General features: G+C 37.5%; 3 protein-coding genes across 4 annotated transcripts; 2 read left to right on the top strand and 1 right to left on the bottom strand.

Moving 5' to 3' along the window:
* Positions 1–517: 517 nt before the first annotated feature.
* Positions 518–4,086, bottom strand: ccdc86 (coiled-coil domain containing 86). The gene is made up of 4 exons (XM_067584786.1): positions 3,502–4,086; positions 1,903–2,032; positions 1,727–1,801; positions 518–1,095 (listed from the first exon to the last, which is right to left on the bottom strand). Exons 1-4 carry the CDS (start codon positions 3,975–3,977, stop codon positions 949–951), a joined length of 828 nt encoding a protein of 275 aa, XP_067440887.1. The 5' UTR covers positions 3,978–4,086; the 3' UTR covers positions 518–948.
* Positions 4,087–5,709: 1,623 nt separating this feature from the next.
* glb1 (galactosidase, beta 1) lies at positions 5,710–20,748 on the top strand. Of its 2 annotated transcripts, none has more exons than XM_067584782.1 (17): positions 5,710–5,897; positions 7,808–7,977; positions 9,024–9,174; positions 10,608–10,668; positions 11,303–11,397; positions 11,480–11,660; positions 12,372–12,430; positions 12,520–12,641; positions 13,826–13,866; positions 14,011–14,123; positions 14,667–14,741; positions 14,949–15,038; positions 15,124–15,237; positions 15,652–15,783; positions 16,049–16,288; positions 17,689–19,882; positions 20,604–20,748. In XM_067584782.1, exons 1-16 carry the CDS (start codon positions 5,844–5,846, stop codon positions 17,941–17,943), a joined length of 1,953 nt encoding a protein of 650 aa, XP_067440883.1. In that variant the 5' UTR covers positions 5,710–5,843; the 3' UTR covers positions 17,944–19,882; positions 20,604–20,748. The 2 variants fall into 2 exon arrangements, with proteins under 2 accessions (XP_067440883.1, XP_067440882.1); XM_067584781.1 differs by lacking the exon at positions 5,710–5,897 and adding an exon at positions 7,224–7,402.
* Positions 19,789–25,830, top strand: cldnd1b (claudin domain containing 1b). The gene is made up of 5 exons (XM_067584784.1): positions 19,789–19,882; positions 20,819–21,156; positions 21,723–21,830; positions 22,207–22,344; positions 24,408–25,830. The coding sequence occupies exons 2-5, from the start codon at positions 20,874–20,876 to the stop codon at positions 24,626–24,628; spliced, it is 750 nt and encodes a 249-aa protein (XP_067440885.1). The 5' UTR covers positions 19,789–19,882; positions 20,819–20,873; the 3' UTR covers positions 24,629–25,830.
* The last annotated feature ends 907 nt before the right edge of the window (positions 25,831–26,737 follow it).

The following is a 26,737-nucleotide window of genomic DNA, read 5'->3' as shown; positions in this document are numbered from 1 at the left end:
AAAGTCATAAACCCCATAGAACATCTGTGGAGAGACCAGAAGATGGAGGCATTTCACAGAGTCTTCTTCTTCTCATCCAATGTGGCAGAGTTTGAGAGGACCTGTGGGGAATAAAGGGATAAACTGCCCAAATCCAGGTGTACAGAGTTTGTAGAGAGTGAAGCTGCGGCCAAAGGGGATTCACAAAGTACTGAATTAAGAGTCTGAATACTTATATAAATGAGATATTTCAGTTTTTGATTTTTAATAAATTCGCAAAAAATTCTACATGTTTTCACTTTGTCATCATGGGTTATTGAGTGTAGAGTGTAGATGGGCAAAAATGGCAACTTTATCCATTTAAAATGAAATCTACAACTCAAACAAGTTCAAAAATCTGAAAACTCAGAGTCTAGAAGTTAAAATGGAGGCTCATCAGCAGTCCAGAGATGTTTCCAGTACCGCTGTTGTATAATAGCAATAATATATTTTTAACATACATTTAATGTGCCTGTTTTATCCTCAATTAATGTGACAATTTGTTTTTCAGCAAATATTTTTATTCAATAGAAAATCCTGTAAGTGAGACAAAGTTTCACTTGTATGTGATCTTTTTACAGGCACACAAGCACCTTTAAGAAAACGTATCGGGTCAATACAACAAATCATAAATATGATATTTATAATCCAAGAAAAGACAACATAGAAAGTTGAATCTTCATGTTCATTGATGTAAGTAATCGTCATATACAGCAGGGTCAACATAACCATCACACTGGCTGTGCAGCATGTTACATTCACTTTACTGTTAACACTTTTCTATTAGGAAAGCTTTCATTGGGTTCTTGTGTAAATAAATCCTCCATCATAAACTAGTCTTTCATGCCTCGCCTGTTGCCAGAGTTACAACATGCAGGCGAAGGACTGAGCAGATACATTTTATTATCTCATCAGTCTTCAGGTGAAATCTTAACCGTGGTCGGCCTTGTTGGTTTTTTGCTCTTTGGCTTTTATGTTCTGCTTCTGAGATTTCTGCAGCAGAGCCAGAGTGTCTCTCTTCTCGATCTTCCTCAGTTGTTTCTTCTTCATCCTCTTGATCTTGGTTGTATTACGGATCTGTGAAAGCATACAAAAGGTCAAATTAACAGTGACATAAAAACTGCTTTTTTTAAAAAAAAACAACAACTTGATTTGGTTTTATTGTACACTTTTTTGGGCAAATTTAAAACTTTCTCCATAACTATAGTCCATCTCCAGTGTTGCTCTAAAGTTGCGACAACTGCTGTGTGTGTCGTGAAGGCCTTTATTTTCACCATTTACCAATTGATTGGACCATTATCAGACCTTAGAAGAAGCTTTGTTGAGATATTTAATGCCTTAAAATACAGTCAATAGACAGAAAATGAATTGGCAACTGTTTCTTAATAATCAAATAATATTTTTTTGTAATTTTTAAAAGGAAAATATGAGGATTTGAAGCTTTTGTGTGTCATATATGATAGTAAACTGAAAATCTTTGTATTTTGGATGGTTGATCAGACAAAGAAAGACATTTGAAGACAACACCTTGGCCTCGAAAATTCTAACATGCATTTTTCATCATCTTTTGATATCATAGAGACAAAAGGATTATTCAATTAATTGAAAAAAAAAAAAAAGAAATTGGCTCACACTCACACAATTTTGTACAATAAGGTGAGCATCTACATTTAATTCATATTTGATATTTGTGTGAACAACAACGTACCACTTGCACAATCTCTGACTTGCGTTCGTTCTCTGCGCGTCGTTTCAAGTTGTCTTCTCTTCTTTTCCTCTTTTCCTATTGAGGCAGAAAAAACAGAATATATATTTTTTAAAAGGTGCAAATGCTTCGATATATTAAAAGCTTAAACTGACCTTCATCCCACAGCTTTAGCTCACCTCTTTCTGTCTGGCTTTCTCCTCTTTAAGCTGCAAAGAATACCGTTTCACCAGCTCCTTCTCTCGCTTGGCCTCCATCTTCTTTTCCCAAGAAGAGCACAATGGTTTATCTCTTACTAACGCAGAGAATCTGGAAAACAAAAATCATAAATGGCAGGTTAATAGATGATACAAGACAATTTATAACAGTGATTCCATTCATAACATACATTCATTAGAAATGGTGCCAATATCTTAAACAAGATTTATAAAAAATCAATTCTTTTCCCAACAATATGTTACTTTGCCAAGAAAAAACTTGTTTTTACAAAAGACTTTGTTATTTATTATCTGTCCCTTGTATTCGATCATTGTGGAGATTGTTAAAAATCAAAGAGCAGGACTGATATATAGCAAGAATGTGATGTTCTATATTGATTTTTTAGGTATTTAACTCATTGGATGAACCAAAAACTGAGATTACAATCCGATTACTTTATTTCTAATCAGTTTCTCAAATGAATTTCTTGACAATTTCCAATAAAATTACATGTAGATCAAAAATTGTATCCATAACGGCCATCTCAGCTACAGAAGGAAATATTAGAAAATATGTCATCATGATCAAATCAGGTAATATCTAATCAAATAATTTAAGTATTCTGATAAATCAGATGACACTGATGAAGCAGCAAATTTTACATGTGTCACATATTAAAAGTTGGCTGCAGTTAATAGTTTTAGAACACAATGCTTAAAAATAATGAGGGTTTGATGCTCAATCTTAATTAATATTTCTGCAGCATCATCACAGATCATCTTATATTTGTGCTTTTGGTCTTGCTGCTACTTGTCACGTTGACTGTCGTCTATAAAGTGACACATATTTCACTTTCAGGTTTCATGTTTAAATGGAAACTCCAGATTTCTGTCTGAAGAATGAAATTAAAGGACAGGTTCACAATTTTTCAAGTGCATCTAAAAACAACAGTCAGGTGTCAACATGAACAGTGAAAGAGGTTTTCCTCACTGTAATCATTCCTCCTGTTTATACTGGCTACTAAAAGATCCTCTTCAAATGTGTTTTCAATGTAAGTGATGGAGACCAGTCCTCGTTTTGAGCAAAAATGCATTTAAAAGTTGATCTGAAGATTATATGAGGCTTCAGTAGTCTGAGTTAGTCATATCAAGTGGACAGTCTTTTTAGCATCAAATTCCCTCTTTGTTTCCCTGTTGAGCTGTGTGTGGCAGAATAGTAACAAAAAGAGGAACTTTGGCACTAAAAAGATTGTAACCTTGAACGATTTCTACTTGATTTGACTCATTTAGACAGCTAAAGCGTCATATTAGCTTCATATAATCTTTTAAATACATTTTTACACAGATGGAGGACTGTGGATTTTGCCCCCCATCACTTACATTGTAAGTACATTATGAGGGGATCTTCTAATGGCCAGTATGAACAGGAGGAATGATTATGGCAAGAAAAACCTGTATTAATGTTCATTTGGGCACCTGGCTGTTTATTTAAGGCAGACATGAAAAACTGTGAACCGGTCCTTTAAAGGTTTAAACACTAAAGTTCAGGGACTGAAGTGAAATCCTGCTCCTGGTTGTCACCTCTGCTTGTTGCGGTCCTTCCAGACTCTTCCTGATTTAGGTTTTCCCAGCGGAATAACTGGATTAGGTTTTGGACCCAGGCGAGGTTTCTTCTGTGTTTGAGGGCCGGTCTCTGAACTCGCGGGTGCCGTTTCTGCAGCTGCAGGCCCGGACAGATGACCGTCTCCATCCCCGTTAACGCCCGCGGCTCTGTCTGCGTCCGCTGCAGCCGAGCTGTGCGGCTCCGGTTCGGCACACACGCTGGGTTTCTCCTCGGCCGGTGTCGGCTCTGGCTCCTCCGCCGCCGGCACCTCCTGGATGACAGACCTCCTGGTCCTCCGGCTGGGAGTCCTCACCGGGGCTTCAGAGTCGAGCAGCGCGGCCGGAGTGCGCACCCTGCGGCCGCTGCGGGTCCGTCTGGTCTCTGGCGGCGGATCCTGCATCTCCTCCTCTCCGTGTCCCTCTTCAAAAGCTGCATTTTTATCCCTCTTCGACATGTTTTCTAATTAAACCGACTACGACACATCACTCTGATAAACTTCTCGACCCACGTGTGACCAGCGACAGCGTTGTTCCGTCTTCTGCCTCTGAGGCGGATGTAAACAACTAATGTGCAACACCGCCGCCTAGTGACGACCTAGTGGTCCGGAGGGTGAACTGCAGATATAAAAATATTAAATATTCTGGTAACTTGTACATATTTTGTGTAAAGACCCCCTCCATACATTTAAGATGTATATAAAATACTCCATAATAATGCCTCCAATAATAGTTTGTGCGTAATATATGGTTTTTACAGAATCTATGAATATATAAATATATTTCCTTTCAGAAGTTAAACAGCTGGACACAAGATGTCTCCTACTTCACTGTAAAGTCTATTTTCAGTGTTTGTGTCACAAACCCTGTTCGTAAGCCCGACCCCTTAAAATCTGATTTTCATTGAGCTCAGAGAAACTTTCCTCCTTCAGCAGATGAATGTGAAAACAAACTCTGCTCATACATCATCAAACAAACATTCAACTGTAGGAACAAGAAGAAAAACACATTTTTTGAGTGGAGGGGGACTTTAAATACATTTATGAGACTTAGAATATGATACAAATTAATTTATTGAATGAGAACATTTGCACCTAAACTTGTGTCAAAAGTCATGAAGAAATTCTGCACTTTTGTTCAATCACAAAATATTTTTAAAATCTGCAAATAAACTCACATAAATCAATAGATTTAAGATTTATTTTACAAAAACCCACAAAAATTACATAACATATCAAATCCCTTATGTTGGAAATGTATTGCAAAAGATATATCTTTAAAATGAATCTTTAAATGCTCAGTTTATTGATTCATTTTAACCTTTTAGTTAAATCTATAAAGGCCTTGAGGATAATAGTGAAACATAATTACATCCTGTGTCTCTTCAGCTTTTTGTAATGTGAGGTATTCAGTTTCGCTATTAAAATATATCTGTTCCTGGTCATTCTTATGATTTTATTTTATAGTATATAAATAAAATAAATTATTACATATTACTAATGATTGAATATTAATAAATGGCTCTCCACATTTCCGAGTGTTTCCGATTTAAATTAATTGAATGAAATAAATAATTGAATTAAAACATTTCCTTGGAAAATTTAAACATTTTCTCTGATTCATCTTTCCTGCCACTGTATTTATAAACATATTTTCATTTGTCACCTACAACACATTGAAACAGTTGTGTTTTTTAAAGTTGGTTTTGGGCAAACATCATATTCACAAATCAAGATTTCTTCAGCTTCTTTCAAACAAAAACTTGTTTAATGTTGAACTTCAGATTCTGTCTGTAAAGCATCTAAAAACAAACAACAACAAAAAAAGCTTTAAAGACTCTCTCACAAACATTGTGGACAACATTGTTAGATGATTTAAGTTAGTTTGCAATATTGCTGATTGATTTTTGAGATATATTTATTCATTTTTCTCTCTTAATTTCTGTGTTATGTATCTTTTTACATTGTACAATTGCATGTTTTCTTATATTTTGTGATTATTTCATTTGATCTCTAATACTCCCTGTTGGTTATTTGTCTTGTAAAATTGTTAGATATAAAGCTCTTACACATTATTCTACATGAAGCCTCATGAATAAACTGCGCAGTGCTGCCACCTTCTGATTTAAAAACGTTCTTACACTATTAAAATATGGCATCACATGATTTTTTACTTCCGCAACCCATGATGCCAGCCGCACATTCAAAACACCGCAGTGTAATCAGGGAAGTAAGTACTGTAGCTGGCTGTGTGTAGCTAAATGCTGCATGACAAGCTACTTAAATTTAGTTTTGCACTGGAAAAAGGAGCAGTGAAGACTCATCATGTTTCTGCTCAGAGCTGGAAGCCTCCTCCTGCTGCTGCTGTGTGCACATTCAGTAAGTAACTCTGACTTTTTAAAGGGTTTAATGAAGGCAACAACTGCAGCATTTCGCAGACATTAAAAACAGAGAAGTTACATCTGGTTTTATAAAAGCTTTGCCACCATAATGCAACACCTTTGGGACCTGGTCAAATTAACTGTCAGGTCTTCGAATACACAGAACCAAACTGTGCACAAACTATTAGTTATTTATGATGGGTTGTTTACATATTTGTAAACACTTGAGGGCAATATTTTCATTTATTGTCAGTTCAAGAAAACAAAAACAGGCTTGTTTTTCATCTAGAATTCACATTTTTCAGTATATATGTGCACATAATTGTAATCTACATAGTTTAAAATACTGATCAGGTCTTTTAACCTTCATCTGACCAACATATTTAATATACAAGGACTGAGGACTGGTGTCAAATAAACTACAGTAAGAAACAACTATCATGGCAAAATGTTAACTTATTTCTTCTCAAAACATTATTAGTTATGTAATTAATGTCATCTGAAAAAACAGAATATTATTATTTTAGGAAAGTTACAGTTAATTTGTAAAATATATTCTTTTCTTTAATATAAATTTCAGCTTTTATCCTGAGTACAATCTTTCCACAAAGCCTTCAAAATGACTGACAGAGTGTCCCTACCCCCTGATAGTGTGTGATACTTTAAATTAGGACCCATGGCAAACATGAACTCAATAAATAGTTCCATCTATTAAAACTGCACAGGTTGAATTGGGTGCTTTTGAATGGGACCCCAATACATTGGTATTTTTAAAAAGCACTGATTAAAACAGACACAGAAAACAATGATATGAAGTCATTACAAACAAATTGATTGACAAAGTCATGAGAAATTGGAATGACAGAATAAATCACCTGTGAGATGACAAAAAGTAACTTGTATTTACCTGGTTAAGGTTAAAAACACTTTCCACTTTTTAAAAACAATGTTGTTAAAATGGTTGGTAGGTACATTATCTCACATTGAAAGCAATATTCACAATCCTGAGTAGACAGTCAAGGTTTCCATGTCTGAATGACACATCCTGAAGTCAGCTGAGATGTCAGCTGCTCTGTAAAAAGATGAACCTTCAACCAAATAACAAAACACAATATTTCTCTACATATGAGGATCACTGTGACGGCCCCTCTGCTTTGTACTCCTTGTTGCTGCTGTGTTCTTTGTTTGAAGGGGCAGGTTCCTGAGCACATTGATTAGCAGGATGGGAAAACACCTCAGCCTGGTGTGCTCCATATATGAAGTCAGTTCAGATCCTCTCTTCTCACCCACACACACTCCTGCTGTTGCTTTTCGGTTCATTTTCTTTTGTTTTTACCATACTGTAAGCAGGGAAGTAAGTACTGTAGCTGGCTGTGTGCAGCTAAATGCTGCATGAAAAGGTACTTAAATTTAGTTTTGCACTGGAAAAAGGAACAGTGAAGACTCATCATGTCTCTGCTCAGAGCTGGAAGCCTCCTCCTGCTGCTGCTGTGTGCACATTCAGTAAGTAACAATGACTTTTTAAAGGGTTTAATGAAGGCAACAACTGCAGCATGAAGGGGCAGGTTCCTGAGCACATTGATTAGCAGGATGGGACACACCTCAGCCTGATGTGCCCCATGTATGAAGTCAGTTCAGATCCTCTCTTCTCACCTGCACACACTCCTGTGTTGCTTTTTGGTTCCTTTTCGGCTCCCTGCATCACTGATTTTAACCCTACCTATTGTTATTTTTTGTTTGTTTTGAGTACTTTGTGTTAAATAAATGTACTTTTGTATTATTGAATACCTGTGTGACTTCCCTTTTTTGCCACAGTCTAGAACCAGGCTGTGACAATCACCACAACACTAATAAATGCAGGTGTGAGTCAAATTGTGTTGTAACAGTTTGTGTTGTGTTGACCTGCAGCTCGGTGCACCTCCTTCATTCAGTGTGGATTACCAGAACGACTGCTTTCGTAAAGATGGGGAACAGTTTCGTTACATATCAGGAAGCATCCATTACAGCAGAATCCCCAGAGTCTACTGGAAGGATCGTCTGCTCAAGATGCACATGGCGGGGCTGAACGCCATTCAGACGTAGGTTTACCTCACGTGCTTTGCTTAGGTTTGCTGTTTCAGCTGCAGCCAGTTGTTGGGACTGTGTCATGTTTGAAATGCTTTCAATATAAACCTATTTATTTATTTACTTATGTATTTTTTGGGACCATGTATAGCACAATTACAAACAGTGCAAAGCAAAAAACACACAGGACTCATAATACAAAATACAAAGCTACACAAAATAGCACATCACATATACTCACTATGTCAACTAGAAATTAATGATGTAAGCTTGTCAAATTAAAAGCAAGATTATTTGCGTTCATGAGAAGACCATGAGATGAAATTCATAGTCAGTGGTTACAGAGCCGAGTAGTTTTTAGCAGATTTTTTAATTTGATTTTGAACGTACTGATGGAACTGTGTTCTTTTTTGAGCAGAGCTGAAACAATAAGTTAATTAATCGATTAATTATTGGATAGAAACATAATCACCTAATCATTTGATAGTTGATTGTCTTTTTATGAAGCAAAAATGCTCAAATATGAGGATTTGCTAGTTTCCTCAGTTTTATGTTATTTAATTTATTTTATGTTTTTTGGGGGTTTTGGACTGTTCATCACCTTTGGCTCTGCGAAATTGCGATTCACATTTTTTCTATTTTATGATGTTCTATGGACTAAACAATTAAGTCATTAATAGAGAAGATAATCTATAGATGAAGATGAAAAAAAATTATTTCATGAATGTTAGTAGAACCTTGTTGTTGTTGTTTTGCTCTTTCATGAGTTTACTAAAGTTTGAAGAATAAACACAGTTCTATGTCCTATATTCAACTGTTCTCATCAGGTTAAAATTCATGAACTTACATGTGATCAACAGAACAGTTTGCAGGATACTTTGGTGTCTTCACAGTCGAGAGTTTTTTTTAAATTCAGTATCTGTCAATAAGACTTGTAATTGTATTCAAGGATGATGGCATTCTTGTCTAAATAGGCCAACCACAAGATATAAGAGCTTACATAAAATAACCCAGGTGTTGGATGTGTTTAGATGATACTGACACTTTGGTCATTTCACAGGTACATTCCCTGGAACTACCACGAGGAGTCTCCAGGCCTGTACAATTTCAGTGGAGACAGGGATTTGGAGTATTTCCTTAAACTGGCTCAGGATGTTGGTTTACTGGTCATCCTTCGGCCGGGACCCTACATATGTGCAGAGTGGGACATGGTGAGAGAAGCTACATTTATTCACATGGTGCTTGTGTGTATTCAGAGACAGTTAGGAAATACTGATCTACTACTACATTTTTAACTCTTAGCTTACAATATAACAGAAATGCATTTGCCTTTTCTTTATAGAAAATATATTATGCTGCTCTTGGATATCAATCCATATCAGTGTTTGATGATATAAAAAATGATGTATTATGTTAACAGAAGCTTCATCAAACATACCACTGTCTCTTCAGTGTTTTGTAATAGTCTCACAATTTTTATACAGAAGGATGACTTGTATAACTTAAAGGATGTTGCTGGCGATTTTCTATATTTTTCTTTATGTCAACAAATGTCATGTGCAGAATCACACCAACGATGAATTGATCCTACTTACAAATATTGTGTGTGTATCCAAAGTCTGATATAACTTATTTCTCTGTGCCGTAGACCTGCGTTGTTGTCCAAAAACTATTAAAGAGACGTCAATGAGCCACATCGCTGCGCTTGTTGACATGATGCTTCACCATGAAGAGTACAGGCACGGTAGTTTGTTTAGAAACGGCTCCAAAAACTAATAACAGCAATCATGTTTTCAGCCTCCAGAGAGTTGTTCCATGTAAGGCAGACGCCACTGTGCATGCACAGGAATGCTTTTTGGACAACAGTGAAAGCACAGAGGAATAGATATATAGATAGATGTCAGATAGATATCAGATAGATATAAGATCTATCAGGCTTCGGATACGCACACAAGTAGGATCAGTTCATTGTTGGATTGGCTCTGAATATGAGATTTGTTGACAATAACAGCTTTTTCCTTTTAAGGAAAAAATAATTCTATCTCAGTCATTTTGGTCCACTGACCAAAACTAATAGTCACAAGTTTACTGTTGAGTAAACTATGAATCATGTGAGTCATGGTTAAAGTGATGGTGGCTGTAAATGTTTGTACTTTGCTCATCTGTAAGGAATTACAGCTTTAATTGGTATCAGTTATAAAATGGCACAATCCAGCTCTCTGCTGTTTATCTTTATGCTCCAAACAGTAATAGTTTGTTTCTTTTTTTGCTAAAATATGGCAAAAAACACTGCTTCCATGTCATGCTGTCACTTGCCTCAAAGCTGTGTAGAAAATATGTTTGTAATGAGGATTTTGCTGCAGGAGTGGTTTGAGACATTTCTATTCATGTATGTTTTCATTTTTTGTAATCCAGTATAGAAACTTCTCTCTGGAATCCATTGCAGCTGACATTTATGCAAGATGACAACAAACCACTGTTTGTGATGGACAAAACTACAAACATTTACAGCCACCTTTCAGATGTATAGTGGATGTTTGATACTGAAAAGAAAGTAGTATCACTTTAAATTCAGCTTAATTTAAACAGTACGTGGTTCGGTTTAATGTAGTACTGTATGCTATTGTGTAATTCTGTCAACCAGGGTGGGCTGCCTGCCTGGCTTCTCAACAAGAAAGACATCGTGCTGCGGTCGACGGATCCAGGTGAGAATCAAAGATGAACAGGATGAGTGATGAGGAGATATGGATTACATGCTGCAGTTATACAGTACCAGTCAAAAATTGTGTAGTAAACAAAAAGGTTCTTGAAATTTTCTGGATTGACTGACCTTCATGTCTTAAAGTAATGATTGAGTGTTGTTTCTCTTTACTGAGTCAAGCGGTTCTTGCCATAATATTGATTACTACAGCAGTCGAATAGGGCTATCTGCTTTATACCAACACTACCTTGGCACAACACAACTGATGGTCTCAAGCTCATTAAGGAGACTAGAAATTCCATCAATTAACTTTTGACAAGGCACATTCGTTAATTGAAAGCCATTCCATGTGACTACTTCATGAAGCTCGTTAAGATATTGTCAGTAGTGTGCAAAGCTGTCATCAAAGCAAAAAGTGGCTACTTTGAGGAATCTTAAATATGATACATATTTTGGTTTGTTTAACACTTTTTTGTATACTGCATAATTCCACGTTATTTCATAGTTTTGATGTCTCCAGTATTATTCTACAATATAGAAAATAGTAAAAAAAAAAAAAAAAAAAGTAAAGAAAAACCCTTGAATGAGTAGTTGTGTCCAAATTTTGACTGTACAACACTATAATTTGTGTTTTTCAGATTACATTGCAGAAGTAGATAAGTGGATGGGAAAGTTACTCCCAATGATGAAGCCTTATCTGTATCAGAACGGTGGACCCATCATCACTGTACAAGTGAGTGTTAAGTTTCTACGACCACTGCAGAAGATTTGGTACTGAATTAACATCTCTCTCCTCACACGTCTGCGTTCGGTAGGTGGAGAATGAATACGGCAGCTACTTCACCTGTGATTACAACTACATGCGTCACCTGACCAAGCTGTTCCGCTCTCACCTGGGCGAAGAGGTGGTGCTCTTCACCACAGATGGTGCTGGGCTTAATTACCTCAAATGTGGCTCCATACAAGGTCTCTATGCCACTGTTGACTTTGGGCCAGGTAGGTGTCAGATGTGTAGTTGATGTTGTTAAATTCACTGAAAATAGTTCACCATCACTTAAACTTCAAATGGGAAGGAAATGTAAAGAAAAAAAACTTTTATGTCAGGTTAATGGTTTTAATAATCAGTGTTTTAGTTAAGTAAAGGTTTGGTTATGTGTTGTATGTCCTAAATTAAGGTTGAATTGTAAATTCTTGCTTGAGATGATATCAATTACTTGTTGTATTTTGTGTTTCAAGTTTCAAGTTCCTCCAGTGACATGTAGGCTGACATTTGTGGTTGTTACTGAAACATCTCAACAACTTTTCGATGGGTGGTAGTGGAATTTGACACAGACGTTCATGGTCTCCAGACCAAGCTGGACGAAAGGTCACCTGACCTTTCATTTAGTGCCGTCATCAGGTCAAAATTTCAATTTGTCCAATACTTTGGATTATGACTACATACTGCAAAAACTACGACTACAACATTCCCATCTGTCTCAGCCTACTTTGTTTTTAGTGCTATTTAGTAAATGTTAGCTTGCTAACACGCTAAACTAAGATGGTGAACATTGTACGCTTAATACCTGCTAAACATCAGCCTCACAGAGCTGCTAGCATGGCTGAAAACTATTACTCTTGGGTTTCTCTATAATGACTCATTTTCACATCCTTAATTAGTCAGGTGTCATATGTTCTTATCTTGTGGTTTTTTTTTTGTTCCTCTAGGTGCAAATGTAACCGCTGCCTTTGCTGCACAGAGACACGCTGAACCTCAAGGACCTTTGGCAAGCATTTCCCTCAATACAGTTTGCACTCTAATTTTAAAACCACATTTACTCTTAGACGCTCATCGGGTTTCTTTCTGTATTAACAGGTGAACTCTGAATTCTACACCGGCTGGCTGGACCACTGGGGCTCCCGTCACTCTGTCGTGTCGTCTGCAATAGTGGCCAAAACCCTCAACGAGATGCTGGTCCTGGGAGCAAATGTCAACCTGTGAGTCCACTGATTTCTTGGAGAGGTTTAGACACACTGATGCAGCCAGACATAGACCCTTGTGTCTCGGGCAATTGGATCACAAGTGGACAGCACTAAATACAAGTGTAAACGACCAAGATGCATTGTGATCTCATCCAAACCATATGTTGAGGTGGTCTGGGACGCATTTGACCACATATATTTTGTAGTGTAAATGCTAATGTGTCCTGATGCGTCCCCGAAAAAGACATAACTGGAAAATATGTCGTCAGTATAGGACATGGTGGTTGTTGATGTTACAGTGTGCCAACACCAAATGACTTTGTCCTGACAATCTCAACAGTTGGAATATCCCGTACATGTATATTAGTTCTTGAAACAAGTTTGTTTTTTTTAGCTAGCCCGTACGAAACAAATCTGGCACTTGTCTGGCAACAGACTGGAGTAATAGCTGTGTGCGTGGGGCCCTTTGACCTACTAGCGGATGTAGGCAGTAATGAAATCTGAACACAAATGGTCTGCTGGACACTTTGGAGACACATGATAGACACAGGTTTGAACAGCGATGTGTCTCGGCTGTCCACTTGTGTTCAGATCACTGAAACGCATTTTAAAACCAAGTGTAAACAGCCTAATAGACATGAATATATTGTATATGTACACATACCATAAGACTGGGTACACTTTTTTTTTTACATTCTAGGGCAGTGGTCTTTACTAATTCTTTCATGGGAGCCACACTGGCAGGACACAGTCAGCAGGAAAGCCACATCTATCACAAAACACCAAAATCTGCCTACTAATTTGTCATCCCACGACATAAAATATATAATGCAGCCAATACAATCTGAATTGAAAACAGGCTGACCTTTATACTGGGATGAGCCTCATGTGTTTCCTTGACTTTCCTCATGTTATATTTGTAGTTTGTTGTTGCAATCATTGTGAATCATATGTATTGGCTATATTATCATAATAATTAGCCGCGATGCAAGCTGTCAGTTAAAGCTTAGCGAGCTGCATGAGGCTTGCGATTCATGCAATGAGTAACACTGTTCTAGTGGTTTCCAGTCAACAAAATATCTAGTTACAGTTACATACATTTGCAAAAAAAAAACATGACTTTGAAGAGAGAAAATGTTCAAGAGGTAAGGAGTCCATGTGGTTATTAAACTGTTTAATTTATCATCCTCTCTTCACAGGTACATGTTCATAGGAGGGACAAACTTTGGATACTGGAATGGTGAGAGCACTTTGATAAACTGGTTTGATGAGCTGACAAATTCACTAACAGCGACTCCCAGCTATGCCATGTGTGTCTGTCTCATTGCCAAAATAATCATCTGAGGAAAGCACTCTCCTTCTGATTGTCTTGTGATACACTCAGGTGCCAATACACCATACGGCCCGCAGCCCACGAGCTACGACTACGATGCTCCGCTTACAGAAGCAGGAGACCTCACAGAGAAATACTTTACTATCCGAGAGGTGATCAAAATGGTACGCATGCAAGCAGGGGCGTCCTGCAGTCAATTGTTTTGAGTCTCTTTGTAAAAAATCTCCTGAAGTCCATCCGCTGTGTTGTAGGAAGCATTTCAGTTCTGCAAATTCAGCAACTAATAATAGTAAAGCCGAACAAGCTAACACTAATGTTAGTTTGGGCTATAGTTAAAACAAGTGATGCTGAAGTCACTTTAAATAGGGAAATTATGAAGCTTTAAGCTTTTACAGAAAAGCGACTTTTGTTTATATACTGTATTATTAAGGCTACTCAAAAACACTTGTGAATATAGAATTTAACAATTTCTGAAGCCATCCAGTGTAAATTATTTGAGGGGGCACATGCCCTCAAGTTGAATGGCCACAACTCTGCCACAAGTGTAGGCTTCTACTTTTTTTGCATTTCAATATCCCTCCAGTGGGTGTGTTACTAAGGGGTGTTATTAAAGTGTTATAACAAAAATAAACATGTTTCCTTATTAAATGGGTATTTTTGAGCTTATATATGTCATCTGAAGGAACTAATGTATCTTCCCACAATAGTACCGTAAAATACCAGAGGGACCGATACCACCAACAACTCCAAAGTATGCATACGGTGCTGTTACAATGAAGAAGGTAGGTGCACAGTTGTGTTTCCATCTCCTTCTCTATTCTAATAATAGTCTAATAGTCTAATAATCTAACATAATAAGTCTTTACTTTGTAGCACTTGATCTAAGAATTACACATTGTGTATTACAACCTGGTGATGACAGGATTATTGTCTGAATATTTAAAACATTAGAAAAATAAATACTAAAATGCAACTCTCTGCCACTGCAGCTCCAGACAGTATCAGATGCCTTAGAAGAACTTTCCTACTCTGGTCCTGTCAAAAGCATGTATCCTCAGACTTTCATTGAACTCAACCAGGTATCTTTTGATTTTTTTCTGTAATGATGAAATGATAAATTATTTATTTGTTTAAAAAGCATCTCTTTTTCCCTCTCCCCTGCAGGCATTTGGTTATGTGCTCTACAGGACTAAGCTGCCTGTAAACTGCAGCACACCAACTCCACTGTCGTCCCCTCTGAATGGGGTCCACGATAGAGCGTATGTGTCAGTGGACGGGGTGAGTCTGCCATTTTAGATCTGACTGTGTCTTAACGGATATCACAGTCAAGTCCACGCACTGTGATGTCACAGATTGTGTCATTGCTCATCACTAAGTCAGTGAAAAGTGGGTTTGAAATTAAACCTCAAAATATGTCTGTATGAACATCATAATTTTGCTAATTTTAGACGAATTTATTCACACTTGGAACGCTACTTGTGTTTAGACAATATTTAACATTTGAGAAAAGCATTTCATTTTGTTATCGGTACTAAAGCGTATCAATCAATTAATATATCAAAATTTTACATTTAAAAATGATAACTGGCCCTCGTTTTTTTTATCCCATTTTTTGCATCAATCAGTAAACTCTGATTATTTCTAAAATGAATTGAAAGTATTCCCATATGACCATGCTTATTTCTTTTCAAGGTGGCTGTAGGGGTTCTTGAGAGGGACAAAGTCATAACCATCAATGTGACTGGGAAAGCTGGCAGTCAGCTGGACTTGCTGGTGGAGAATATGGGCCGAATCAACTATGGAAGAGGCATCAATGACTTCAAGGTTTTTTATTAGCTAAATTTAAAAGTTACTGTCTGTCCTTTTTAAAATACAGGTGACTGGGTAACTATTCTTTATTGGTGTTCAAATGCAGGTTGAAAAAACTTAAAAACATGATGATTTTATATTTTTCTGTGAAGTATAAGTCCCTGATCCTTCATGATGAGCTGGGATATCGCTATGAATTCAAATTTATGAAAAATAGTTTGTTACTTGCTAACTTGCTGTTCACTCGGTTTGAGCTCCCACCTCTGTTTTCTTTGCACAGGGTTTGGTGTCCAATCTGACTTTGGGGAAAGATACGCTCAACGGCTGGACCATGTACAGTCTCAGGATCGATGAAGCAGTCAGCCAGGGCTTACTCGGGGAAACAAAGTCCGCTCCAACAGACCCACCTCAGCCTGCAGCTCTCTCACCTCCGGCCTTCTACAGGGGCAGCTTCGTCATTCCCGACGGCATTCCAGATCTCCCTCAGGACACCTACATAATACTGCCCAAATGGAGGAAGGCAAGTCACTCATATGGGACATTTATGTCGCAAGAAAAACCTAATCAGTAGATTGTCAGTTATGTAAAAGTGCCAAGCATTGGCATCTTAAATGACAATCAATCCAGGCATTCAGCTGGCACATAATCTACATCAAACAAAAATAATAATAATCTCTTAATTTAAGTTGCTGTCTCAGGTCTAAAATCTGTAAAGGAGCACACAAGTGCCAAAACACACTGTCCTGTGTGTAGAAAAGTCAGATAAAGTCATATTAGACATGTGACCCTGACTTTTCAGAATGTAAATATTGCTTTTAGTCCATCCACCCATTATCTATACCACAGTTTCTTAACCATTTTGGATTGCGACCTTTTAAAACAAAGTAATGTTTGCTTGTGACTTCTAGTCACAGGTTACATTTGTTTATCAGCTGTGATCAGTTCAACCAAAGAGTGACTTTTTTCCCCTTCTTTTATATGAGTAATTCTTTGAGGTAAAATTATATGGTAATTCACAGGAAAGGGCAAAAGATTACAGGGAAATCTGAAAAAATAAACATAATTTGGTGCAGCAGATACAGTACATTTTTTATGGTTTCCTATCCTTTTAATCATCTAGGGAACCACCGATCTCTGCCCTTGTATCCTAAATGTCCCTTTTTTCTATCCCATTCGCTTAAGGAATTAGGATACCATAAACTATAGCTGATATTAAATTGCAACAAACAACTTATTGTGTAACCACAAAAATGCAACCACTATGAGAAAACTATTACACAGAAATTTCACATACATTATGTACAGAGTATAAGATATTTTAAATGAAATTAATAAACGTCTGCATAAAATTGGCACATTTTCACTATAAAATGACCACCAGGTGTAGGTCATAATTGACTTCTTGTACATCTTCATGGTCCATCACTACCTAAAATCCACTGGAAATGACATAGAGCTGTGCTGATTCTCATTCTGCCCTCCTGTACTTGACTCTAATTACTTAATCATACACTGACTTGTGAACATGAGCACACCAGGAACGCATTGCAATTTGCAGACAGCAACTTAGTCAAGCTCAACTGTTAATTAATTTAAAAAAAAGAATTGACAGATAAACTGATAATGAAAGAAAACTCTTTAGCTGCAGCCATACTCTAAATGTGGATAATGTGCTGATAAAATTCATGCTATGTATCATTTAGGCAACATATTCTCCAGCATGGAGTTGGTCACATCTAGTCAGTGAAAGTTTTACACTTTTAATTTTATGGCAGCTACATTTAGCTGAGTCCCTGGTTTCATCTTTTATGTTTTGTCTTTTGCTTCATGTTTTGGTTGCGGTTTGGTCATTTCGTAAAAGATTTATTACTTAAAATCATTGAAAACCCCCTAATCTGCATTTGTAAATTTATACTTTAGGGGCAGGTTTGGATTAACGGCTTCAATCTGGGACGTTACTGGCCTACTCGAGGCCCTCAGGTGACGCTTTTTGTTCCTGCCAACATCCTCAGCACCGCTGCACCCAACAATGTGACAGTGTTGGAGCTGGAAGGAGCTCCCTGCAGCTCCGGGCCGTGCACTGTGGAGTTTACGGTCACCCCCATCCTGAATGAAGTAGTCCAGTCCGACTTCAAGCAGCACAGCAGAATGTTCAGTAGAGTGGATCTGTTGTGATGATAAGGGAACTCGCTGCTGCACAATTTGCACTACTCGTTGATATATAAATATCAAATCACCACTTGCTGTTAGAGATCGATGTATGACAGATTTTGCCAATTGAAGCACTGCCAAAACACAGCAGCCTGTATGATTTGAAAGAATGTTTTATTTTTTGTGTGAAAAACACATCAGGGAAATACTAAATATATCGTGGGACTGTCGCCTTCAATAATGTTCATTCACTCTGAATCTGTCTGATTTAATGATTATAAAGCATATGCTTTTTTAATTGAAAAATAAAAAAAAATTATTTGATAATACTTCAATTATTCCCTCTCTCTTTGTATGACAGACGCTGGCCAGATGTGTGTATCACCATACCATAATTTATCTTGATAAAGTCATATTTCATTTGTTATAGTACAGGTGCAGAATATCAAGGATGTGTTATTTTAATCCTATATTGTGTCTTGGTGACGATAGTAAAAGTTAAGTCGTTTGCTTAGTGTTGTGTGTACTGTAATGCCCACATGTGGTCTCTGTTTGTATCTTTACTGAAGACAAATACTCCATTTATTGCTTAATTATCCCAGATTCTCAGCTAATATTCATTAATAAAAATAAAAAAGAAAAGGCAGAAGACAGGAAAGCTTTTCTACTTCATTAGTCCTGTGACTATAAACTTTTAAAAACATTTTTAACAAACATTAACTAAATATTTTCATCGACAATAGATAGCAGTAATACACTTAAGACATTCAGTAAACTGGAAAACTTAATAACTTCATTATGAGTGAAGAAACAGATGTAACAACTCCAGGAGCGGTGGGACACTGAGGTCAAACAACATTTATAAATGAAGATAGGTCTAGAAAATAGGAGGTCATCTTCAGCAGAGACAAGTATACTGGGTCGAGCTTGTAGCCCAGAGATTTTTACATGAATAGTGGCAGCAGGATTATCTTATCATGAGAATGTAAGATATGTGAACAAAGTGTCTGAAAGAAGAGAGAATGTGTAAATTTAAGAAATGGGAGAGTGAGAGCCTGCAGATTGTATTGCAGTCAATGAGAGCGAGATTGTGCTCTCTCTATCAATTAAACTTTTGATATCAAAAACTATAACTGTTATGGGAAATATATTTACATTTTGAGAGAGAAGAGGATTATGGCAACATTTTAAGGTATGGTACATGCTTGAGGAGTTAAAACTGAGGGAGTGAGACATGTTAAGGATTTTTTTTTGTGAGGTGTAAAAAAATCTCTGCACTGTGCCTGATGATGTCACACACTGGTGAGATCTGAAAACTGCTGTAAAAACCCTTCACTTTGGACTTAAAGTTCTCCAAAAGTACAAAAGGTATCACAACACAGAATACAACTTTGAATATTCAAAGTTTTGTGAACGGTTTAAAATTTGAATGGGGTCTGTAGGATGTCCGAGAAGTTGAGTTTCAAAGTGACAAAGGTTCCAACTCAGTTGGATTATTCATCCCATAGACTGCCATTATAGATTTTGATGTTTTAAAAATGAATATAAAATCGGAACATGTAGAAAACAGAAAAGTAATAGCACACATCTGCTGAATGAGCTGCACAGTTTGACATTTGAATGGTTTTTCTAGTACAAAGTATGAAGCAGTTGAAACGGTCCAAAAAACGTACAGAATGTGTAATAAGAAGAAGTGGCGGAATAATAAAAAGCGAGAGGCGATCACGCAATAATGTGGTAACTTTTGTGCGGCAGAATTAATCTTGGATCTGTGGTGCACACATACTTTGAAGCATAAGGTGGCGGTAATGCACCAAATACACTGGTTTCCAAGCGCCGTTAAAAAAAAAAAGAAGAAGACAATTGACAAAAAACGTAGAAGAAGAGGCGTTGGCCCGGCTGCTGGAAATTTAACACGGAGAAGAAATAACGCTGTTAATGGGATGTTTTGTTCAGTTATGAGGTAAAAAAAAAAATCTAAATAAATGCTATAGCATGCGGATTAATATGACAATTAAAAGGTTAAAGTATAGTATGTTAACTAACTATACAGCTATGATTAGCGTGTTTAACTAGCTAGCTTAGCTTAGTGGGATGCTAACGAAGGCTGTATTATTTACATTCCTTTCTAGCAAACAGCATCTAACTATTGTCATTTGTTGCTTACCAGCTGAGTTGGTAAACAATAGTCAGGTGCCCAGATGAACATTGAAATAGGGTTTTCTTGCTGTAACTCTTGATCACACTGGCTTTTAGAAGAGTGAGAGAAGTCCCTCTTACTGTTTCTATACTTCCACCGCAGCTCAACAGGGAAACACTGTCCGAGGAAACAAAAAGAGGGAATTTGATGCTAAAAGACTGTAAATGTGGCAGATATCCACTTGATATGACCAACTAACTAACTCAGACTGCTGAAGCCTCATATAAGCTTCAGATCAACTTTTAAATGCATTTTTACAGAAAAATGACTGTGTGGACACATTGTGGATTTTGGCCTCCATCACTTACATTAAAAACACATTTGAAAGGGGTCTTTTAACAGCCACTATGAACAGGAGGAATGACAACAGAAAGGAAAACCTCCACCAGTGTTCATTTGGGCATCTGACTGTTGTTTTAAGACACACTTGAAACATTGTGAGCCTCTCCTTTAACCTCTGTGTATCTTTGATTCTCCTCTGCAGGTTTTGAATGCCCCTCTGTATGGGATAACATCGTTCAAAATGCAGCACAGAAGCTGTATGATTGAATAGATTGAAATGCTGGCATAATCTGACACTATTTTACAGACATGCCGTGGTACCGAAACACCAAGCGGAAGTATATATTTTAAACAAATAGTCCAGGATTCATCACACAGGAGCAGTGAAAGTCAAACTGTTCTTGTGTTTTTCATCAGAGAGCTGGTTCTCCTCGTAGACAGAAGCTCAAATTGAGCTGTCTTCATATAGACCATGGTAGATAATCGCTACGCCACAGCCCTTGTCATTGGCTCTGTGCTGAGCCTGTTGGCCACCGTGTACCTCTCTGTGGCTGTGGGAACCCAGCACTGGTACCAGTACAGCAATCCATCAGTCACACTTGAGGGGAACATCACCGAGCTCAAAGAAGAGTTCATCAGTGGGGAGTTTGATGAGAAGACGTACAGCGAGACCATGTTCCGCCTGAACGGCACGCTGGGTCTTTGGTGGAGGTGCATCCTGGTGCCCAGCCGGTCACACTGGTTCAAAGAGCCAGGTATGAATTCCTGCTCAGAATGTTGCATATATACAGCTACAGTGCTGCAGACACCAATTTACATTACAATTACATTACATTCTATTTAATGTAATGTGGCAGACTGACAGCAATAAAAAGTGATGTAAACTTTGTATAGTTTCAATGAAACACAAGATCAAACATAATATGATGAATATAAACAGTGTGGAAAAATGTTTCTAACTTTTGTTTTTATCTTACTCCAAATAGATCAAACCTTTAATCAAAAGTATATATTAATGTTTTATTGCAATATTGATGTGTCAGGTGATGTAGAAACATAATGTATAGATAAAATAATCAGATGTGAAAGTCTGTTTTTGGATAACCCAGTAAATTAATTCCACTCTCTTGTCAATATCATTGTAAACTTCAGTGTTTCTGCTATCAGCTACTTTCACTCTATAGTGACCATTTATTCCAGTTTTTTGTGCCACAGAATCCCTGGTGCATAATATTCTGTTGATTATCACTATATTTCAGATAACAGATCTTTATTATCTTTATTCTTCATTTGACTTTGTTCTTTTCAACTCTGACTTTAGATCCCAAGATGGAGACGCAGTGTGTGAGCTTCACTCTTCCTCAGCAGTTCAATCCAAAATACAAACAACCCGGAAACCATAACAGCGAAGAAGATCTGCTGAGAACATGTGAGTCCGGTCTCAAAGCCTCCTGAGACAAATCTGTGACTCTCGGCTTTAAAGATAAACAAATGTTTCCTTCTTTGTGAATGAGTTGATTCTGTGTTGAAATAGTATGCTGATTTACTTTGAACATGCTTGCATTTTCTCACTTGCTTGCATCAAGCTTGGAAGCCAACACGACAGTGTCCTCTTTAAGGAATAATGTTCTTAGTGAACTTTTTTTGACAGCATTTATCACTTTATTCTTTTCTGCTGTACACACCAAGTGGCGAAAGACTTTTAGGCACAGACGTACTGATGTATTCAAAACTTAGAATTAGATAATGTTTCTTTATGTGTTAAGGTTTCAAACTTTTTCTGTTATTATTGTGTCTTTGTTCAGACTTGTGGAGGTGCCAGTTTCTCCTGCCCTTGGTGTCACTGGCCTTGGTGTTCCTCAGTGGCCTCATTGGGGTCTGCGCCTGCCTGTGCCGCAGCTTCACCCCGACATTGGTTGTAGGAGTGCTCCATCTTCTCGCAGGTGAGACAAATACACGTATACCCCCCCTGTTCTAACTATAGACTGTAGAATAAGGAGGCACAACTGTGACAAATTTAGGCAAGAGTTGAGGGATGTTTGCAAGCAGCAACCACCTAAGTGTCACCTGACTGCAACAGGTCGGTGAGACTTAAGCAGCACCGTCCCAAAACATACAGTCTCCCCTTTACATGATGAGTTCAGCCATTTCAAATAAATGCCAACAACACATTACCGAACAGTACTGACATTAAAATATGGATACAACCAGTCAGTAATTATCTTTTAACTAACTTTATTGTTTGCATTGTACAGCACCTTGTAACTCTGGTTTTGAAAGGCGCTTTATAAATAAAGTTTACTTACTTACTCACTTACTCACTTACTTACTTTAATTTGATGCAGAATCTATCAAGTTCACCGGCTAGCAAACACTGCATGGCGTTGCGTTATTTGACACACGTCATTTAACAGCAGTTGCACACACTGGATGGACTGTACAGAGAGTAGAAGTAGTTAAGATATGATAGCCAGGATGTTGGATCAGGGGAGCGAACGTCTTTAAGTTTCAGACTTTTTGGGAGCGATGACCTGCACTGATGCTGAGAAAAAAGAACAGTCGGGTATCTTGACTCATTGACCATGATGACGCCGGTGTATGAGCTCACATAGAAAACAACTAGTGCACGTGTTTGTACGCATGCAGGATGCAAAATTAACTTTTTTATCCACCGGCCAAATGGCGAGTGAATGTTCAGATTTTACCAGCCACTCAATAGATTCTTATTGTTTTTTTGGCTGGTGAGTGAAGCAAATCTACCAGCCACTTGCCTATGTTACCAGCATTTGTCTGATGGCTTATGCTAATTTTGTGCCCTGTATGCATGTCATCAGCTGCCGGTATCTTTTGTCCCCAAGTGCCGGGTTATGCTTGAAAAGAAGCAGTTTGTACAACGTATTGTCTGGTGTTATTACATTCAGACTGACATTAGCTCTGTGTGAAGAAACACAGCAACACAACACAGGGCAATTTGAAATTGAACCAGGCTGCAACGCAACATGACGTCATCTGGCAAGGTGCTGTGTTGGCTAATCACATACATGCAAGTGCACATTCCAGCTGTAACATAAGTGCCGTGTTTCTTCTCTTTACTTCGCAATTGTTGCAATGAAAGATAAAATATTTGCCGCTGTGATAACTCTCCAGATTTGTAAAGTCCTGGCTGTGAGTATTACAAACTGTTGTGTGGTGTTTTGGTGTCTGATAAGTCTATAAACCCGTAAATCTGGTAACTTCAACTGGACGTCCTGGATCGTATTTCATTGTCCCACCTGTACCTTAAACATCACATCCCCACCATCACAGCCCCCTGCGCTGTTTTAACTCAGAACTGTTTTTCGGCGTTTAGACCAGCAGTGCTTCTTGCACTTGGCTGCTTGTGAGGTGAGTTTTTCTGAACACGTCTCCACCTCACTGAGCTGCTCACTTTTACTTTCCCCAACTTATAAAAAAAATTTTTTTTCTTTGCACCTAACATCGAGACATGCTGCTGATTAATTACTGCAAAGCAAACACGATATAATCTGTCAGTTATTGTCACCTGCTGAGCTGAATCAGACATATCCTTACGCATCTCAAAGCGTGATCAATTCAGTTATTAAATGATGATCTAAAGAATCACCTCACTCATTAAATACGTTGCTGCGTTATGTATGTAATGCCTCTGTTTGTTTCACCTGAATGTTAATGAAAGTCATTTGTTTTGATGTTAGTGGGGGCTGTCTTTATTTCAGAAAATGGGTGTCTCTGCTATATGAAACTCTGCTTGTGGTAAATACTAAATGAGCTCCAAGGACACTCTAAACCTTTCTTGTGTCCACTTGTCATAAGAAGACCTGTAGTTTATATTTTATTAAGCTGTGGTGGTTTCTGGTTGGACCACATAAACCACATAAATTCATCCAGTCTACTCATTCTACTGTCTTTACACCTTCACAAACTCTGTATTGTTTCACATGTGCGTTGTAGCGGTGTTCGTCATTTACATCTCTGCTCTGCTCATCAGGTCTGTGTTCTCTGGGCTCTGTCTGCTGCTTCCTGGCCGGGGTGGACCTGCTCCACCAATATTCCACACCGCCTGAAGGGGTGGAGGGCTCACTGGGCTGGTCCCTCTACCTCGCCCTCATCTCCTTCCCTCTGCAGATGATGGCAGCTGCTTTGTTCCTTTGGGCGGCTAGGAGTCACCGCAAAAACTACACCCGCATGACTGCTTACAGGGTAGCCTAAAAGAGAGACTGCTCTGACCGTCCACTGCTCTTAAGACTTTTAAAAATGGTCCATAAAAATGGACTTTTCACTTCCACTAATCTTTAAATATAGAAACATTTCCTTGGTATCACAGGTCACCTACACACTTAAAGCAGGGATAAACTAAACCAGTTTGTAGCTAAATCATCATAAGTGCTGATAAATAGAGGTTTAATAGCGTCTAGTTGTGATATCTTTATTTTCTAGCATCTGTAACCTGTATCTTACCCAAAGCATGTTCTTAATGTATTTAAACATCCAGATGTTATGGATCATTTGTTATATCTGGTGTGAATGGTGTTGGTGTGCATTATTTGATTGCCTTCTTTTTGGTTGCCATTGCTTTTACAGCCACTCATCACCTTACCCTTAACTGAGTTATAGTTCATAAACTTGCACTGTAGCAAATTTTAAACCTGCAGTTACCCAAGTAAGGGTAGCGTTTCTCTAATGCTGCATGAGAAATATCAAATAAGCCTATTTTTCCTTATTTTCAGTTCTATTTTTTACATAATCTGAAATATGGAGCCTTTGCTGTGCATGCCTTTTTTTAAGGTGACATTTCAGTCATCTGTGGTAATTGTTGATTTCAGTCTGTGGTATGTGTTGACTAAATGTCACAAAATGTCACTCACTAAAAATGTAACCACTCATTCTCCATGTTTGTACATCTAATATTTATTTACACGGTTAATTTGAATGCAAAAAAACCTGAAACCTGTGACCTCTTTCTAATATTTAAATTCTGATGTTTCAGCCCCAAATTGTACTACTGCCATTTGTTGAAGTGAAGAACTACTTAAAATGTTTTTCTTACTCGGGCTACAGTTTCATCATTTACTCAACTGATTGTTTTGACAGCCAAAGATACGTTTGCATCAATTTCAGCCTTTTAAATGCAAAGTACTTTGAATTACAATGGATTTTTCAAGTGCAAATCATTGAACGCATTATGATTTTACATCTTTACATTTTACATTTGTGTAGAAAATTAATGAATTTTCTATTTTTTGGTGTCAAATTCTAAAATTACTCAAATGTGGAATCGAGATTGTGATGTTTTTGTGTCACAATGTTTTGTTACATGTCTAATGTGTACACACTCTGGCTTTTGTATGTTTCTATGTATTCTGAAGCACACAGTGCTTGTTTCTGTATGAATAAATTTGACTTTTTGCTGAGTTGTAGATTTTTGTGTTATCCTTGTGAGATAATTGGTGAAACTACATCATCAGCCTTCATAGTACAATTATTTAAATATTGTTTTGATAAATACACACTATTTCTAGCAGTATCAAGAGTTAAATTAACACAGCTGCACACAGACACCAGAAATTGGCTTAAGGCGGCTTCATTTTTTGAATAAAATTTTTTTTATCAAACCTTTTGACAAACATCTTTATTGATTGTATCAACTCATTTCATACTGTGTGGTATGACTTATGGTTATTTTATTACTGTTTATTAAATATGTTTTAAGACAAGAAATATAAGCTTTGAATAATAAATCTACTCCCTCTCCCTCTTTATAAATCCAGAGTCTATCAATATGCTAATATTACTCATTGTTCATTTAAGGTTTAACTGTCTCCTACTTCACTGAAAAGTCAAATCTCCATTAATGTGCACTGGAGATTTCAAGTTTCCACATCACACCTGTGCACGTTGCATACTGGACCATGATTGGCTTCCAGTCTAGTTGTGATGTCACAGATCACGCTCGAAAGTTCACGCCTTAAACTCAGATTTAAAGTGAGCATAGAGAAACTTTCCACTTTAAGCAGATGAATGTGAAAACAAACTGAGCATTCATCATTCAGCTCAGTGAAGCTCAAACATCCAACTGAAGGAAGAAGACAAAATAAATATTTTTGAGTATATTTAACAATTTTATATCATCGCAATAGTTTTCCTGGTTGTGAGATCATTTCATTATGTGATAGTTTAATGTTTACAGTGTATCTTCTGCACAGAGTACCAGGTGTAATCAGTCTATTTTATTGATCTCCACCCGGGTGAAGACAATATGAAGCAATTCTGTTGTAAATTTTAAACCGTTACTATAACAGACTAAATAAAGTCCTTTGA

The sequence above is a fragment of the Thunnus thynnus genome, chromosome 3 (assembly GCF_963924715.1).
Source record: "Thunnus thynnus chromosome 3, fThuThy2.1, whole genome shotgun sequence".
NCBI classification, from domain to species: Eukaryota; Metazoa; Chordata; class Actinopteri; order Scombriformes; family Scombridae; genus Thunnus; species Thunnus thynnus.
Note: the sequence above shows the minus strand (reverse complement) of the source record. Positions and strands in the feature narration are given on the sequence as shown.

What these genes read in the sequence shown, in the direction of transcription:
- cldnd1b (XM_067584784.1), top strand. Translation starts at nt 20,874, where the DNA reads ATGGTAGATAATCGCTACGCCACAGCCCTTGTCATTGGCTCTGTGCTG. An exon ending in ACACTGGTTCAAAGAGCCAG is followed by an intron (nt 21,157 to 21,722) that starts GTATGAATTCCT and finishes CTCTGACTTTAG; the next exon opens with ATCCCAAGATGGAGACGCAG. An exon ending in AGTGCTCCATCTTCTCGCAG is followed by an intron (nt 22,345 to 24,407) that starts GTGAGACAAATA and finishes TCTGCTCATCAG; the next exon opens with GTCTGTGTTCTCTGGGCTCT.
- glb1 (XM_067584782.1), top strand. Translation starts at nt 5,844, where the DNA reads ATGTTTCTGCTCAGAGCTGGAAGCCTCCTCCTGCTGCTGCTGTGTGCA. An exon ending in GGGCTGAACGCCATTCAGAC is followed by an intron (nt 7,978 to 9,023) that starts GTAGGTTTACCT and finishes GTCATTTCACAG; the next exon opens with GTACATTCCCTGGAACTACC. An exon ending in CACTGTTGACTTTGGGCCAG is followed by an intron (nt 11,661 to 12,371) that starts GTAGGTGTCAGA and finishes TTGTTCCTCTAG; the next exon opens with GTGCAAATGTAACCGCTGCC.
- ccdc86 (XM_067584786.1), bottom strand. Translation starts at nt 3,977, where the DNA reads ATGTCGAAGAGGGATAAAAATGCAGCTTTTGAAGAGGGACACGGAGAG. An exon ending in AAGGACCGCAACAAGCAGAG is followed by an intron (nt 2,033 to 3,501) that starts GTGACAACCAGG and finishes TTTGTTTTCCAG; the next exon opens with ATTCTCTGCGTTAGTAAGAG. An exon ending in AGAAAGCCAGACAGAAAGAG is followed by an intron (nt 1,802 to 1,902) that starts GTGAGCTAAAGC and finishes CTGCCTCAATAG; the next exon opens with GAAAAGAGGAAAAGAAGAGA.